Genomic DNA, 14,716 nt, shown 5'->3' on the forward strand with positions numbered 1-14,716 from the left:
GATACCTAATTTATCGTAAAGTTCTAAATCTGGAATATCTTCTGGAGATCAAGGGCATAAATCCAAACGCCAATAGGGGCCAGGAGATCATGCAAAGGAGGGAAACAGTCCAGGTATAGCAAAATGTATAGACAGAGTCCAGGCACACAGACTCACTGTCATAAAGATGATGAAGAAGCATGGGGACTGCACAAACCAGAAAGTGCATGCCCCAGCTCACAGGCAGCCACTCCTCAAATCCAGCCGATAATTGCCATGGAGGAATGTGGGCTGAGGGTTGCCAAGTTTTTTTTTACTTCCAAGAAAAGCTAGAGTTTTCTCTGAAATCTCCTGATTTTTAAATCCGGGCAACAAACTTTAAAAAGAAATCTCTTAAGCCCTGTGCAGTGAAGGAACTCTATTTCTGGGCTAGGACTGAACTAGAGAACCCTGCTTTGATCTTTGGGAGCCTTGTGAAGTAAGCAGGGCATGTATTACAATCTGCACTTGACCGGCTGGAAAATTGAGGCATAGAGAAAAGCCTAGGTGGCTTTAGTTTTGCCACTTAGCGGCAGGGCCAGGGCTAAAATGCTGGTGTGCCAGTTCCTGGCCCTCATCTCAGTCTACACTCTCCTCTGCCACCATCCCCTCCCTGCAACAGTGAACCACTCAGGCACACCTCCACTATCAGGGCAGGGGAGGGAAAAGACACAGGGAAAGGCCAGGGGGCCTCTCCAGTGGACCAGGCAGGAGAGAGTCCTCTGTTCGGGAAGAATTTGGGTACACAGTCTGCAGTGTATGTGAGCTACCACAGGGAGTGACAACCAAGAGGCCAACAAACACCCATGTATCGAATATTCACATTGAGGACAACTTTGTCAAAAGTTGCAGGAGGAACAAAAATTTTCACAGCTCTGTAACAGATGGCAAAGAGCACAGCAAAGATTTTATAAGAGAAAAGGGCAGTCTGCATCAGTTGTCAACACTGATTTCAGTGGGGACCCCGGGTTTGTTTTTTAACGTTAATCTCTCCTCACTTGCCGCAGATTAAAAACCACCATGTGCCAGCTCCTTCTGGGGGAACATGTCTAAGCAGTCCTTTCCCCAGGCAGAAAGAACACCCAGATGGGGGAAGACTAGAGACATTCACCTCCCTCTCCCATCAGGAACCATGGGCACAAAGTCAGAGACTGGCAAACTTTGGCAGCGGCACTGAAACAGCAACCGGACCCAGTAAGCCCACAGCCCAGGCTGAATGTGGGGCAGCTCATATTGGCTCTTCCTTTCCAGGACTGGGACTCTTGGAGAGCATCTCCAGTTCAGGCGGTTCTCTTTAGGGGTTTGGCAAGAGTCTTTAAAAAAAAAAAAAAAAAAAAAAAAGACATTTCTAGGGACGGTACCTGTCTGCCTGGGAACAAAAAGTTAGAGTTCAAGAATCAAGTTGGCTCACACACACCACAGGCGTGTGAAGTACTGCACATAGGACCAGAACCAGAGCACGTGGGGCCTCATCTGTCACCAGCTCCAGCCAACCAAAAGAGAGCCTTCCCAGAGCTGCCCGGCCCCACCTTCGCTGCAGCGTCACCATGGGGTTAGCTCTCGGACAAAGGGTGAGAGACATCAGTAGGGCCACATTCTGTGTTCACTTAAATCCACTGAGCAGCTTTCCTGGGTCAGAATGAGCCATTTCCTCTTCTCTATACCACAGCCAGGGGGATGATCTTTTAAAAACCAGAAAGTGACTATCATTCCTCTGTTTGGAACTCCCCAGGGGCTTACTGCCCCTCTCTGAATAAAATTCCAAACGCTGGCTCCAGCCCGCAAGGCCCTACATGAAGTGACGTGATCTCTCCGCAGCCTCACTCACACACCACAGCCCGCCACTGCTCACTCTGGTCCAGCCCTGGTTGCGTTCTTTCTTCCTCGGTGTTGCTTATACTCCACCCTCCCTAAAGATTTCTGTGCCTGCTTCACCCTTTGCCCTGTTCGTTCTTGGCCTGACCAGCTCCTACTAAGCATTCTTTAGGTTTTAGGCTGTGACTCCGATGAGGCTCCCTTGATGTCCTGGCCCCACCCCCTTCTTCTGATTTAAATTAAATCCCTTGTTACTCACAGTACCCTCTACTTTTCCTTTGGGACATGTCAGGAGTATAATTAAATATTTAGGTGGTAATTCCCGGTTTGATGTCTTCTTCCCCCCAAATCCTATAAACGGCACAAAGTCAGGGACAATGACGGACTTACTGTGCCCTCTGTCACCCAGTACCATGCCCACCACATGGAAGATACTCAAGTGCGTGTTACACACTGTGTTTGCCTAGCACCATAAAGGATACGCTCCCCCCACCCCCACCGCCGCCAAAAAAACCACAACAACAAAAACAAAACAACAGAAAACATTACATGGTCCTAGGCTTTCAGAAGGCTAAACTCTAGTTTGGAATAGAAGGGACACACTGGAAGAAAAGTGGTAAAGTAGTCTACCCCTAATGGGAAAAGCCCTGAATGCTCAGCCTAGCACAACCGAGAGCTGTGTGAGACTAGAGCCGACTAGACACTTAGGTCCGCAGCATGCTCACAGTGCGGTGTTATGGAGAATTGTACAGAAATCTCTGTGCTGTTACAGAGTGACACTTAATTCTGTGCGCTGTCCCTTCTTTTGAAAGTAGCACTTGAGCTGGAAACGAAAACCCTCTTCAGTTAAGAAGGAAAAGAAATCAACACCCCCCTGCTCCATCCTGCGTCATCCCTCACCTGAAGAAGTGGAGAGCCTCTTGGGCCCGAACCGTCTCACTCCCCCTAAGCCACTGGTGCCAGCAATCTTCTAATAAGTGGTGTGCAACCAGAGTGGCTGAGGTCAGATCCACCAGCCCCTGCCTGCACACACCCAAGCTCTGGCTCTTAATCATCTCCACCAAGCCGTGATGTGTGTTACTGGTCCACACTCTCCAAAGGAAAACTGGGGTTTTGGGAGAGGCAAATATGGCTGACATTCTGTCAGCTCCCAACTGTTCATTCTAGAGCGTTCCATTTTAACTTCATGCTAAAGCCTTTTCTCTGAGGTTAAAGATTTCTGAATGTACTACCCATCACTGCATAGACCAGCCCCTAGGTCGTGGTCCCTCCCCCAGGACTTGTGCACCAGTTCACAATTTCCTCCTCATCCCAACTCCTGCCATCACCAAGTTGATTTCACTGAGACTTAACAATTCTATGCCCTAAACTTCCTCTACTCCATCCTGGGTGCTCCTTCATACTCTCCTCTTTTCTTACCAAGAGAACTAAAATAGAATCCTCGGCTTCTGTGCCTTGGACCTCTTTCTCTTTTAAAATTCACATATAAGAAATCCCCTTAAAAGTATTCACTAGTTCTCCAAAGCCAGAATAAACACCAAATTCTTCACACAGTAGTATGTAAGAACCTTTATATTTTCCCCCATTTTATGAAAAATGTCAAACATACAGTAAAGTTGAGATCATACTTCAAATAGCCACATATCCACCTCCTAAAGTGTACAAATGTTAACATTTTGGTATACTTATTTTATCACATATATATCATCCATCTATGTAAACATAACTCCTCTTACTTTTGACCCATTTCCAAGTAAAGTGCAGACCTCAGTGCTCTTCACCCTAAATGCTTCAGCATGCACATCTTTAACTTGTGTTCAGAGTTCACAGGTATTTTGGTGGGGGGGGGGGGGGGAGAGTAGAAATAAAAGTCTATTTACAGTGAAATGTACAAATCTTAAGTTTATTATTGGATGGGTTTTGATAAATACATTTATTGTAACCCAGACCCCTACCGAGATATCAAACCTTTCCATCACTCAGAAAGTTGGCTCATTACCCCTTCCAGAGAATCCCATCCTTGTATTCCCCCTAGAGACAACCACTGTTTTGCCTTTATCATCTATTACTAGTTTTGTGAACTTTAGAACTTCATATAAATGGAATCATACAGTATAGGCATTTTTTGCATAAGGATCTTTTACTCACCATAATAGTTTGTTGAGTGTATCAGTATATTACTTTTACTGCTGACCTGCTTATCGTTTTCCTTACAGAAAGACATTGAGCTATTTCAAATTTGGAACTATTATGAAGGAAGCTCTATAACACATTCTTCTGTAAGTCTTTTGTATCATAAAATAAATATTTCTCTTGGGTAAATACCTAATACTCAAGAGTGTAAGTGCTGGACCACCAGGCAGATACATAATTAATAAGAAACTGCCAGAACTTTTCCCAAAGGGGTTATATCATTTTATACTCCCACCAACAACGTATGACAGTTCTAGACTCTTTAGAATCTAAAGACAGCCCTGCCTCACCCAGCTCCATTTCCCAATGCTCTTTCCTCCTCCACCACCACGGTATCAGAACTTGAACCTTTCTGTTGCTTTATTCCCAGGAGGTTTACATGTGCTATTCCCTCTGCCTGGAACATCCTGTCCTAATCTTCTGCTTGATAAAAGGAGTTGAAGATTGTCAAAATAACACCTCTTCTGTGAAGTCCTCCCTTTCCCTGACAATCATCCCCAAGCTTTCTTATTACCACCCATTTGGCCATTACCTCCACTGTCATACTTATCACAATGTACTGTGATTATCTGTGAGACGTTAATCTCTTCACTAGATAAGCTGAGGTGAAGAGGGAGCCACTCTTTTCTGCCTTGGTAGAATAATGCTTGTTATGTTATCATAATGCTTTGTGACATACTAAATGATACTTTGCAAAGCATTTTTTTTTTACATAAAGTGTACTATTTATATTTTATGATACTTTAATATTATCATTAAACACCAGTTTAAGGACTCTGAATACTGTGAAATCCTAAGGACAACATTCTACATTGTTTTCCACAGGTGGGATGCTTGAAAAATGGATCACCAAAGAAAATTAAAATGGCAAAAGAACTTCTTGGAATCCTCAGGACTAGAACAATGCTTGGTACATGATAGATGATTAACAGATGTCTCATAAATAGCAAATCCAATAATGTTGTTTCCGTGCTTATAATTCTCTGCTAGCTCTCAACCAGCTGTGAGATCAAAATCCCAGTCTTCATGTGGCATACAAGGCCCATCATAATCTGCAGCCCACATTGAACTGAGTTGCCTGGATAGCATCCTCTGATGCCTCTATGCTTTTTCCTTATATTCTCTATCTGGAAAACCTACCTTCTGTTTATTAGTAAACTTGTAGCTGTAAGGACAAGCGTCGCTCAAACCAGGACTCCTATGTGAACGTTCACCTCACAGAATGTCCATCTTCGCATTATTTTCTTACCCTGATTATATCCCACTTGCTTGCATACCAGTCTGTCTCACTAGGACTACATTCTCTCAGACGGCAAAGATTTTACTTTATTATTATGCATTGTAAAAAAACAGTGGTCCGGCTTACCATACTCTTCAACCCATGCTGAAATAATGATTAGATATGTTGTATCAAGTGACCCCCTTCTCCTAGCCACACCAAAGTGGACCAGGAGTGGGCAGCTGGTGCACATTCTCCCTTGAGCACCCAAGGCAAGAAAATGGCTTCCAGTCATGAAATAAATAAGTTATGAGGATAAAAGATATAACACAGGGAATGTAGTCAATGGTGGTGTATGGTGACAGATGGTAGCTACACTTGTGGTCAGCATTACACAATGTACAGACTTGTAAAATCACTATGTCGTACACCTGAAACTAACGTAACATTGTGTGTCAGCTATACTTCAATTAAAAAAAAAAAATCCTGGTGGCGCCTGGGTGGCTCAGTCGGTTAAGCATCCGACTTCAGCTCAGGTCACGATCTCACAGTCCGTGAGTCCATGAGTTCGAGCCCCGCGTCGGGCTCTGGGCTGACGGCTCAGAGCCTGGAGCCTGCTTCCGATTCTGTGTCTCCCTCTCTCTCTGCCCCTCCCCTGTTCATGCTCTGTCTCTCTCTGTCTCAAAAATAAATAAACGTTAAAAAAAAAAAATTAAAAAAAAATTCTGTAAAAAAAAACAAAAAAAAAAGCAAGAAAATGGAGCACTTGTAAGAAGTTGCAATCCAAGACTATGTGCCTCCAAGGGGAAAGAGACGGACAAAAGAGCCATCTGATAACTTTCCAACACTCATAAAATCCAGCTTCATTTCCTACTGTTGGATTCTGTATTTATGCAATAAATTCCTTGTTACTTAATCTAATGTGGATTAAATTCCTGTGTCTTGACCCTGATGACCCTAAGAAAACTTGTACCAATATGATTATAAAATACACGCTCTGGTACAATCTAAGGTTTAATCATTTTAACCAATTCAGGCTCCTTTAACAAAAAGTATCCAGAAGAGAATGTTAAAACAGAGTACTGAAAACCACACTTGAAGAGTGAGAATGTTTAAGTTAAGACTACATTTACATTAAAGTAGAACCTGCAATCATACACAAAGATCTATGGCAGAAAGTGGTCAAATCTATTTGGGAAAGGACAGCCACAAGGAATTTGAACAGGGGAACATGGTCTGCATTATAACCTTTGTTGGGCTCACAGATCAGGGTCAGGGAATAGGGGACCCTCAGCTCTCAGAACACTTATTATCTGGGGAAGCCAGGAAGATGGTTTTTACCTGGGTTTATCAGAAAGCAATCATAAAGAAGAGGACGTAGCTCTCCAATGAGAGGAAGAAAACAGGGTGGAACCTTTCGTATCAAGTGAAAAGAAGAGCTCAGGCATGGACAACCCCGGAGAGGCCTGTCAAGATCAGGTGTAACCGGCAGCGACTGACGCACTAAATTACACGCAGGGAAAACTTCCTCTGCTTTGCTGTACAACCAGGGTCGGGACCAGGATGAGCAGAGAGAGACACATGCCATAGACACAAAAGACAAAGTCCATATTGATGATTTTTCCTTTCCACTCAGGCTGTGGTATGGCTGGACACAGCAATGTTATTAAACTGATCCTGTATTTTAAACTCTGATACTTGGTTCATCATTGCATTCATTTTTATTTCTTTAACGTTGCATAAAATATTACTTAGGCTGATTACTGAGTTTTAGGGTGCCCCTAAATTCTGTACTTGACATAAGCTCCTCACTCTAGTCTCAGCTCTACATGAAACTGCTGTCTGCATGGGAGAGAAATCTGCTCGGGCACCAGTGTCCATGCTGTCCTTGCACTCTACTCCACAGCAGATCTCAGAGGTCAACACAGTAGCGGGGGAGGGTAGAGAAACTCAGTGAGTGACTCTAAAGGGAGTGGGGGCTGGGCCACAGGAAGAAACGCAGAATTGTCGAGTCTGTTTCTGGCTCTCTGTGGGAACTACCGTGATGCCGTAGAGCTCCGGGGACAGCCTACTCCCAATCCCTCTTGGACACAGTGGGGATCAGACCTGACTCAGGCACCAAACAAACATAAAGAAACCAAGTCTCACTGAAGCAGAGGTCAAGTACTAACAGCCCAGATACCAAATGTGTATAAGCTCATGGACTAGACTAATAACAAATGAGTACCAATCACAGCACAACAGAGAAACGTAAGTTAGGGAGAAAGGTGGGTCTTCTAATAACAAGCCTCTTTTAGCTCTCAACAAAGGGTTGAAAAAAGAGGCTACAGGGTCGAGTGCAACCAGAAGCTTACAGAAAAAATATCTGAAGCTTAATTAGGGAAGTGTTCACTCTCTCAGGAACCCACACAGGGCACTAGCAAAAACCAAGATGTCACAGGATTCCAAGAGGTTTATGCCAAACAAGGAAGGGAAGTAGATCTGAAGACCAGAGGGTCCTACCCGACCTGGAAGAGGAGGACAAGGATCCAGTACTCCTATAAAGAAAGTTGAGGAAAGAGTTCAGCACTCCCTGAGCTACATCAGCGAGCAGGGCAAGTTAGGCAGTCATACTTTCTAGTAGGAATGGCAGCTGGCATGTGGCTAAAAGCAACATGGAAGTAGCATAAAAAAACCTGACAGATCTTTTGACTCATAAGTTTCATTTCTGGGGACGCCTGGGTGGCTCAGTCGGTTGAGCGCCCAACTCTTGATTTCAGCTCAGGTCAGGATCCCAGGGTCTTGGGATTGAGCCCCATGTCAGGTTCTGCACCGAGCATGGAGCTTGCTTAAGATTCAATCTCTCTCTCTCTCTCTCTCTCTCTCTCTCTCTCTCTCTCTCTCCCTATGCCTCTCTCCTCCACTTGTACACATACTCTCTCTCTAAAAAAATTAAAAATTAAAATTCAGAAGATTAAAAAATTTTTCATTTCTGGTAATCTTTTTAAAGAAATAATCTGAAATATATTTTGTACAAAATGTGCAAAATGTGTACAAAAATGCTCAAGACAAAAAAAACATGAGAAAAGAACATTACCTAAATGTCCAATAAAGAAAAATTTGGTTAAAAGATTAGTCTGGTCAGACACAAAAACACTGTATAGCTATTAAAATATTTACCATTAAAAAAATTTTTTTTAGTTGATTTATTTATTTTGAGAGAGAGAGAGCAGGGGGAGGGGCAGATAAGGAGAGAGAATCCCAAGCAGGCTCCGCACTGTCAGTGCAGAGCCTCAGTGGGGCTCCATCTCATGAACCATGAGATCATGGCCTGAGCCGAGATCAAGAGTCAGACGCTTAACCGACTAAGGCACCCGGGCGCCCCTATTTAACATTTTTAATATGCTAGCATGTACACAATATAGCAAATTTAAAAAACAAGATAAAAAGTTCTTTGTTGGGAACACAACTATGTGAAAATGCATATGTGGAAAAAAAAAAGAAAACATATACGTATAGCAAAAACACTAGAAGAAAATAAAACGAAATGTTATGACTAAAACACAACAAGATGTTATGACTAAAACACGCAAAAATTTTCCAAGACTGAGTTGCCTATAGATGATGGGGTTACAGATGATTGCTTTCTTCCTTATCCTTTTCTCTATTTTCCAAATTTTTTTATAATGACCACATATTACCTTTCTTAAGTTATAAAACAAAACAAAACAAAACAAAACAACTTCTAGTTGTTTGTTTTTAAAGAAAAGCCTGCCCTCCAAACCTGGGGAGGCATGTTGAGAAGCTAAGTCTCCAAAAAGGACCAGAAGCACACCAGCACCAACCAGTGCACTAAATTACCTGTGGAGAAAATTTTCTCTTTGATGTAAATCTAGGGCTGGGACTAGGGTGTGGGGAGAGAGGCACCTGCCTGGGGCACAAAATCTAAGGGAGTGCCAAAAAGCTCAGTATTCAAAGTAAATAATCCTTCCCTCCAGCTGGCGCTGCTGGTCACATCGCTAGTCACCAGATGAAGTGAGGGGTTCACCCCAAGGCGGCCTTAGCTTCCTTGAAAGGACGGAGCACCTCAGCAGCGGCTGAGAAAAGCTCAAAGTAAATAATATTTTTAACATACTTTGTAAATGAATATTAATGCAAAAAATTCACAAGTTTCAACTTTTTTTTCAAGTTTCAAATTTTTCAATAAAGACAGGGTCAGTGTTTATTTTTTTTCCTTCTGCCTCAGGTTCCAACATGGCTGGGCACAACACTGTTATTGATCCTGTCTTATTTAAAAGTCCGATGTTTTGCCCATCACGGATACTTTGCATTAATTTGTTTCTATACTTACCGTAGTCCTGACTGGCTAATTTCCTAGGAAATGCTTCCACCCCTCCGTCACGGTAAGGGCAGTGAGGTGGACCAGTGCCTATCTGGTCTGATGGCAGTACTAAGCAGGAACACAAGAGTGGTGATGGCCTTGAGGGGAATAATCTGGTCCAGAGTGCCCCACGCACTCTCCCAGGTTCCCCTGACTCAACTCTAATCCAGTCTCTCTCTCCAGTGATATTCTGGGATCAAAATAGAAAATGCCTTTCTATTAAGAAAATTTACAATACACAATGACTGACACCCCCATTCAATTATAAAAGGAGCATTAGTCCTTAACAGAATGCTAGTTTAAAATTTTGCATGTTAAGGGACTGCCTGGGTGGCTGTCGGTTGAGCATCCGACTTCCGCTCAGGTCATGATCTCGCGGTCCATGAGTTTGAGTTCCATGTTGTGTTCTGTGCTGACACTGCAGAGCCTGCTTGGGATTTTCTGTCTCCTTCTCTCTCTGCCCTCCCCTGCTCACGCCTGCCTCTCTCTCTCAAAAATAAACATTAAAAAAAATTGCACATTAACAATTATGCTTGAGTCCAATGGTGGTATAAAAACATGATGCACAGATAAACATCCAGGACGCAAGGGAATGACGATGAATTATAATAATGAGCTCAACTAACCATGCTTATGAGAAGTTTATCAAGGCCTGGGTCCTCATGGTGACAAGCAGAGGCACATATCTAGATGAAAATGGCCTCCAGAGCTCAAGAGCTCCAGTCAATGATCACAGAAGCACCATCCCTCTGGACAGCAGTCTGAAAAACTGCTCTGTCAAATATAATGTGACTATAAGGGAAAGAAACATACACCCAATATAATGTGACATGGTCTTTTCTCCGTCAGACCTTCACATCTTCCAGCTACTTCATAGCACATCTGTTTAGAACACATCCAGAAATAGCACTACTGAGATTCAGCTCTGTGCCAAGCACTTTCACATGCATCATCTAATTGCATCCTCATGACAATCCTGTGAGGCTAAGTATTATTATATGCATTTATCCGATGGGGAACCACAGGTTCATTCTGTGAGCAGCAGGACCCCAATAACCTGGGCATGTTTGGGCCCAGTGCCCTGGATCTTTGCCTCATAGGCTCATTTCTCAAAGCCGACCTACAAAACGGGCTTCCAAAGCACCCCCCACCCCAGCATATTCTACTCTTCACCCACTCAGGGACTCAAATCTCATTTCACCAATAAAGACATGTGAGACACAGCAAAGCAGAAACAATTCACTAAACATTCTATGACCTGACCCCTGGTACCATGCACCTAAGAGTGGGCCACTGTGCTGTCCTGAGGAACCAGGGGGAGTGGGATTTACTCCCCCACTGTAAGAAATGGTGCCCTACACTCCCATCGGGTTCCATTCTAGGTAAAAAACAAAAAGGAACAACAAAAAACCCCACACCCCATCGCAAGGAGAGCTGAGTGACAGTATGGGAGAGTGCCAAGTCACCCCCGGTGCGCCAGCTTTCAGCACATCATCTTCTACCTACCAGCACGGTGGAAGAGATCATTTTCCTGGACCTGCTGCACAAGCAGACTGTGGGAGGGACTTGAGCTACAAAGCTTCGGTTACATTCCGTCCTTCCAGGCCCTAACCCCTCTCCTCCTGCCCTTTGTATTCACTCTAACAGCAGGAGGCCAGGTACTGGCAAGAGACCTCTTCTCATCTCTACCACACTTGTTTCCACAGGGGACATAAGAGACCCGGACCCAGCAGCAGCAGCACCTTTGGCTGGGGACTAGCACTTTAGGTGGGGAAGGTAGTGAGATGGTGAAGACGCTAATCGCATTCTTAAATTCTACTTCTTTTCACCGGCCTTGAGTATCTCTCTCACCTTCACCTTCACTAAGGCTCCCTGAGGAATTCAGCCTCCCTGGGCAATGTGGTCTCAGTTGAAGGAGAAGGCCTGCATTCTCCTCCTCCTCGCAGTTCTTCCCTCCCGCTCCCAGGGCTATAGAGGGAAACGGGGTGCCTTACCCCTCTGCTTTCAAGCAGTAATTATGCCAAAGTCAAGGGTTTGGGCTGAAGTAAAAAACAGCGTTAGACAAAATCAGAGCACACACCTCCCAATGGGCCTATATTAGTTAAGAGTATGTGGGGCTGTGGGAACTATTTCCACTGAAATTTTGAACAGATAAAGAAGCCTTTAGACTTTTCTCTGAATGCTGAATATTAAGAGATGCTGACTGGTCTGAGCCTGCTTCATTGTAATTAGTGATTCAATCCTAAGGAAACCTGAGAATCCAATGCTGAGCACATCTACAACCTGGCTCAGATAAGAGTTCAAGTGCAAGGAGATCCTACTCCCGGTGTACTACCTTCCCCCCAACTCCCACTGATCTATGCAGCCACTTTCACTTCTAAAATTATTCTCTGGGTCAAAAGCATCATTAAAAAAAAACCTTAACACTAAAAGGGGCCTCAACTCCTCCCTTTCCACCTCCCCAAACTACCAACAGTTCTAGAGTCCCCAAAAGTCCTGAATCCAGCCAGTGTCCTCGACTTTCACAATCCTCCCTCTTCCAAGTTCCTTCCATCAGCCAGCCTGCCTCCATCCCTCCTCCTGTCTCTGGAGCCCTTCGCTGTGTCTTTAAGGATTTCACGCCAGGGGCACCTAGATGGCTCAGTCAGTTGGGCTTCCGACTTCAGCTCAGGTCACATTTTCACGGTTTGTGGTTCGGTTTGTGGTTCGGGCCCCGCGTCGGGCTCTGTACTGACAGCTCAGAGCCTGGAGCCTGCTTCCGATTCTGTGTCTCCCTCTCTCTGGCCCTCCCTGGCTCATGCTGTGTCTCACTCTCTCTCTCAAAAATAAAATAAAAAAACATTAAAAAAAATTTAAGGATTTCACTCCAGAAACTGTCTCTCCTCTCCTGTATTTACAGTGGCTCCTCTCCACTGCCTCTTTCCCACCAGTATTTAAACATGCTCTAAGTCTCTCTGATCTTAAAAAGAAAAAAGGAAAAAAAAAAAACCTCTTCGCCCCCCCCCTTTTTTTTTATTTTTGAGAGAGACAGAGCACAAGCGGAGAAGGGACAGAGAGAGAGAAGAGAGGGGCAGAAGATCCGAAGCAGGCTCTGTGCTGAGCCCAATGCAGGGCTCAAACTCAAGAGCTGTGACATCATAACCTGGGCCGAAGTCAGACACTCAACCAACTGAGCCACCCAGGTGCCCCCTTCACCCTTTTCTTAATCCAACTAGCTACCACCTCTATCCTCTTTTACACTCAGACATTTTTAATGGCCTAATACTCTTCTCTCTCTCCACGTTCCACTTCCCACTCATTCAAAAGCCTCTTGTAACCTGGTTTCTGCCCTTTGCAAGGCCCTCTCCATGGCTCAGTCAAGCACACTGCTTTTCAGGCATTGTCTCACATGTCAGCCACACAGCACATTTCAGTGGCGACACTCTTGAATCATGCACTCTTTCCATTGGGCTTCCAAAAAAAAAGGACATTACATACTCAGCTTTCCTCTTACATCTCTGTCCACTTCTTGATCTGCTTCAGAAGTCCTCATCTTCAGGGTGCCTGGGTGGCTCAGTCTTTTAAGCGTCTGACTTCAGCTCAGGTAATGATCTCATGGTTTGTGAGTTTGGGCCCCGCGTCGGGCTCTGTGCTGACAGCTCAGAACCTGGAGCCTGCTTCGGATTCTGTGTCTCCCTCTCTCTCTGCTCCTCCCCCGCTTGCACTCTGTCTCTCTCTCTCTCAAAAATAAACAAACACTAAAAACAATTAATAAAAAAAAAGAATTCCTCATCTTCCTGCTTCTTAAATACTATAGTGTTTCTTCAGGGTTCAGTCCTGAGCCATCTCTATTCACTCTATAAACGCTCCCTGGGCGAGCTCACCCATTAAGAATCCTTTAATTACATTCTTAATATTGACAACTCTCCCCAGAGGTCCAGACCCATACATTTTTGACTTACTCAATTAACCTGACAGACATTTCCACCTGTAATTTTCATAGGCACTCTCAACTCAACATATTTAAAACTGAAATCAAGCCCCATATGCCCCCCTCACACCTCCCAAGCCCTCCTTCCTGTTTTCCCAGTTACTGTGAATGTGACCACTCCGTACCCCATTTCCCATCTTCAACAACTCCCATTCCCCAATATCCAATGCCTTACCTCAGATCATTCTCATTTTTCCCCTAGAATACTACAATTTATTAGTTGTACTCTCAGAAAAAATGTGAGGTATCTGTCCAACTCAGTGACTCACCTTCCTCTGAACATTCCTTCTCCTCCATCAGTCATGTCTGACTAAATAATACCCTCACCTCCACCTCATTACAGTTGATGGGACCAACTGACCCAAGCTTGGATCAATCAGATTCTTTCTCCCACAGAAGTGGAATTATTGGTATAAGTCTAGGCAGGCAACTTAAAGTGTAAGTGCGAGGTATACAGTAACCATAGTGAGCCACATGAATGAATGAACAGAGAAAGTCCACCTGCAAGAAAGAAAAGACCAACACAGAGGCACAAAAAGGCAGAGATATGAGAGAGAGAGAGAGAGAGAGAGAGAGAGCGAGCCAGACAGCCAGACAGAAACCCCTGAGAGCTTTCTTGTTCCTAATCTCTTCCTAAGGGTCAGCGACACCCCTGCTCCTAGGTTCCAGAACAGACCCCTCCCTACCTTATCTTTTTATCATTTTCCTTTTTAAATGTCAGCTAGTTTAAGTAGGTGACTACTATGTGCCTATAGAAACTCTTGACTAGGGGCGCCCGTGTGGCTCAGTCGGTTGAGCGTCAGACTTCTGCTCGGGTCATGATCTCACAGTTCATGAGTTCAGGCCCCGTGTCAGGCTCTGTGCTGACAGCTCAGAGCCTGGAGCCTGCTTCGGATTCTGTGTCTCCCTCTCTCTCTCTGCCCTTCCCCTGCTCATGCTCTATCTCTCTCTCTCTCTCTCTCTCTCTCTCTCTCAAAAATAAATTTTAAAAAAATTTTAGAAAGTCTTAATACTTTTGGATTAACTTACTCTTCCTTCCTGGGTCTTAGCTCCCCATCCATAAAAGTAGAAGATTGAATTAGATAAACTTTATGAAGACAGTAAACATTAACATGCTACAATTTTCATATTCAGTCTATGT

General features: G+C 44.3%; 1 protein-coding gene across 20 annotated transcripts in view; it reads right to left on the reverse strand.

The window, feature by feature from the left end:
* The window catches only part of AAK1 (AP2 associated kinase 1), a 168,656-nt gene that overhangs the window by 97,389 nt on the left and 56,551 nt on the right, over positions 1-14,716 (reverse strand). Inside the window, exons 1-2 of one of the 20 annotated variants that reach the window (XM_042981628.1) lie at positions 4,559-4,610; positions 3,570-3,643 (exon numbers count right to left, since the gene is read on the reverse strand). The exons of 16 other annotated variants lie outside the window; for them this stretch is intronic. Coding sequence is in view for 1 of the 4 variants with exons in the window: in XM_042981621.1 (XP_042837555.1) it covers positions 3,982-4,057 (76 nt within the window). In the remaining 3 variants the exon portion in view is untranslated. Of the gene's footprint in view, positions 1-3,569; positions 3,644-3,981; positions 4,529-4,558; positions 4,752-14,716 lie in introns of those variants that run through there. 3 more of the 20 variants (XM_042981629.1, XM_042981630.1, XM_042981621.1) reach the window with 3 other exon arrangements.

The sequence above is a fragment of the Panthera tigris genome, chromosome A3 (genome assembly GCF_018350195.1).
Source record: "Panthera tigris isolate Pti1 chromosome A3, P.tigris_Pti1_mat1.1, whole genome shotgun sequence".
In the NCBI taxonomy this organism is placed as follows: domain Eukaryota; kingdom Metazoa; phylum Chordata; class Mammalia; order Carnivora; family Felidae; genus Panthera; species Panthera tigris.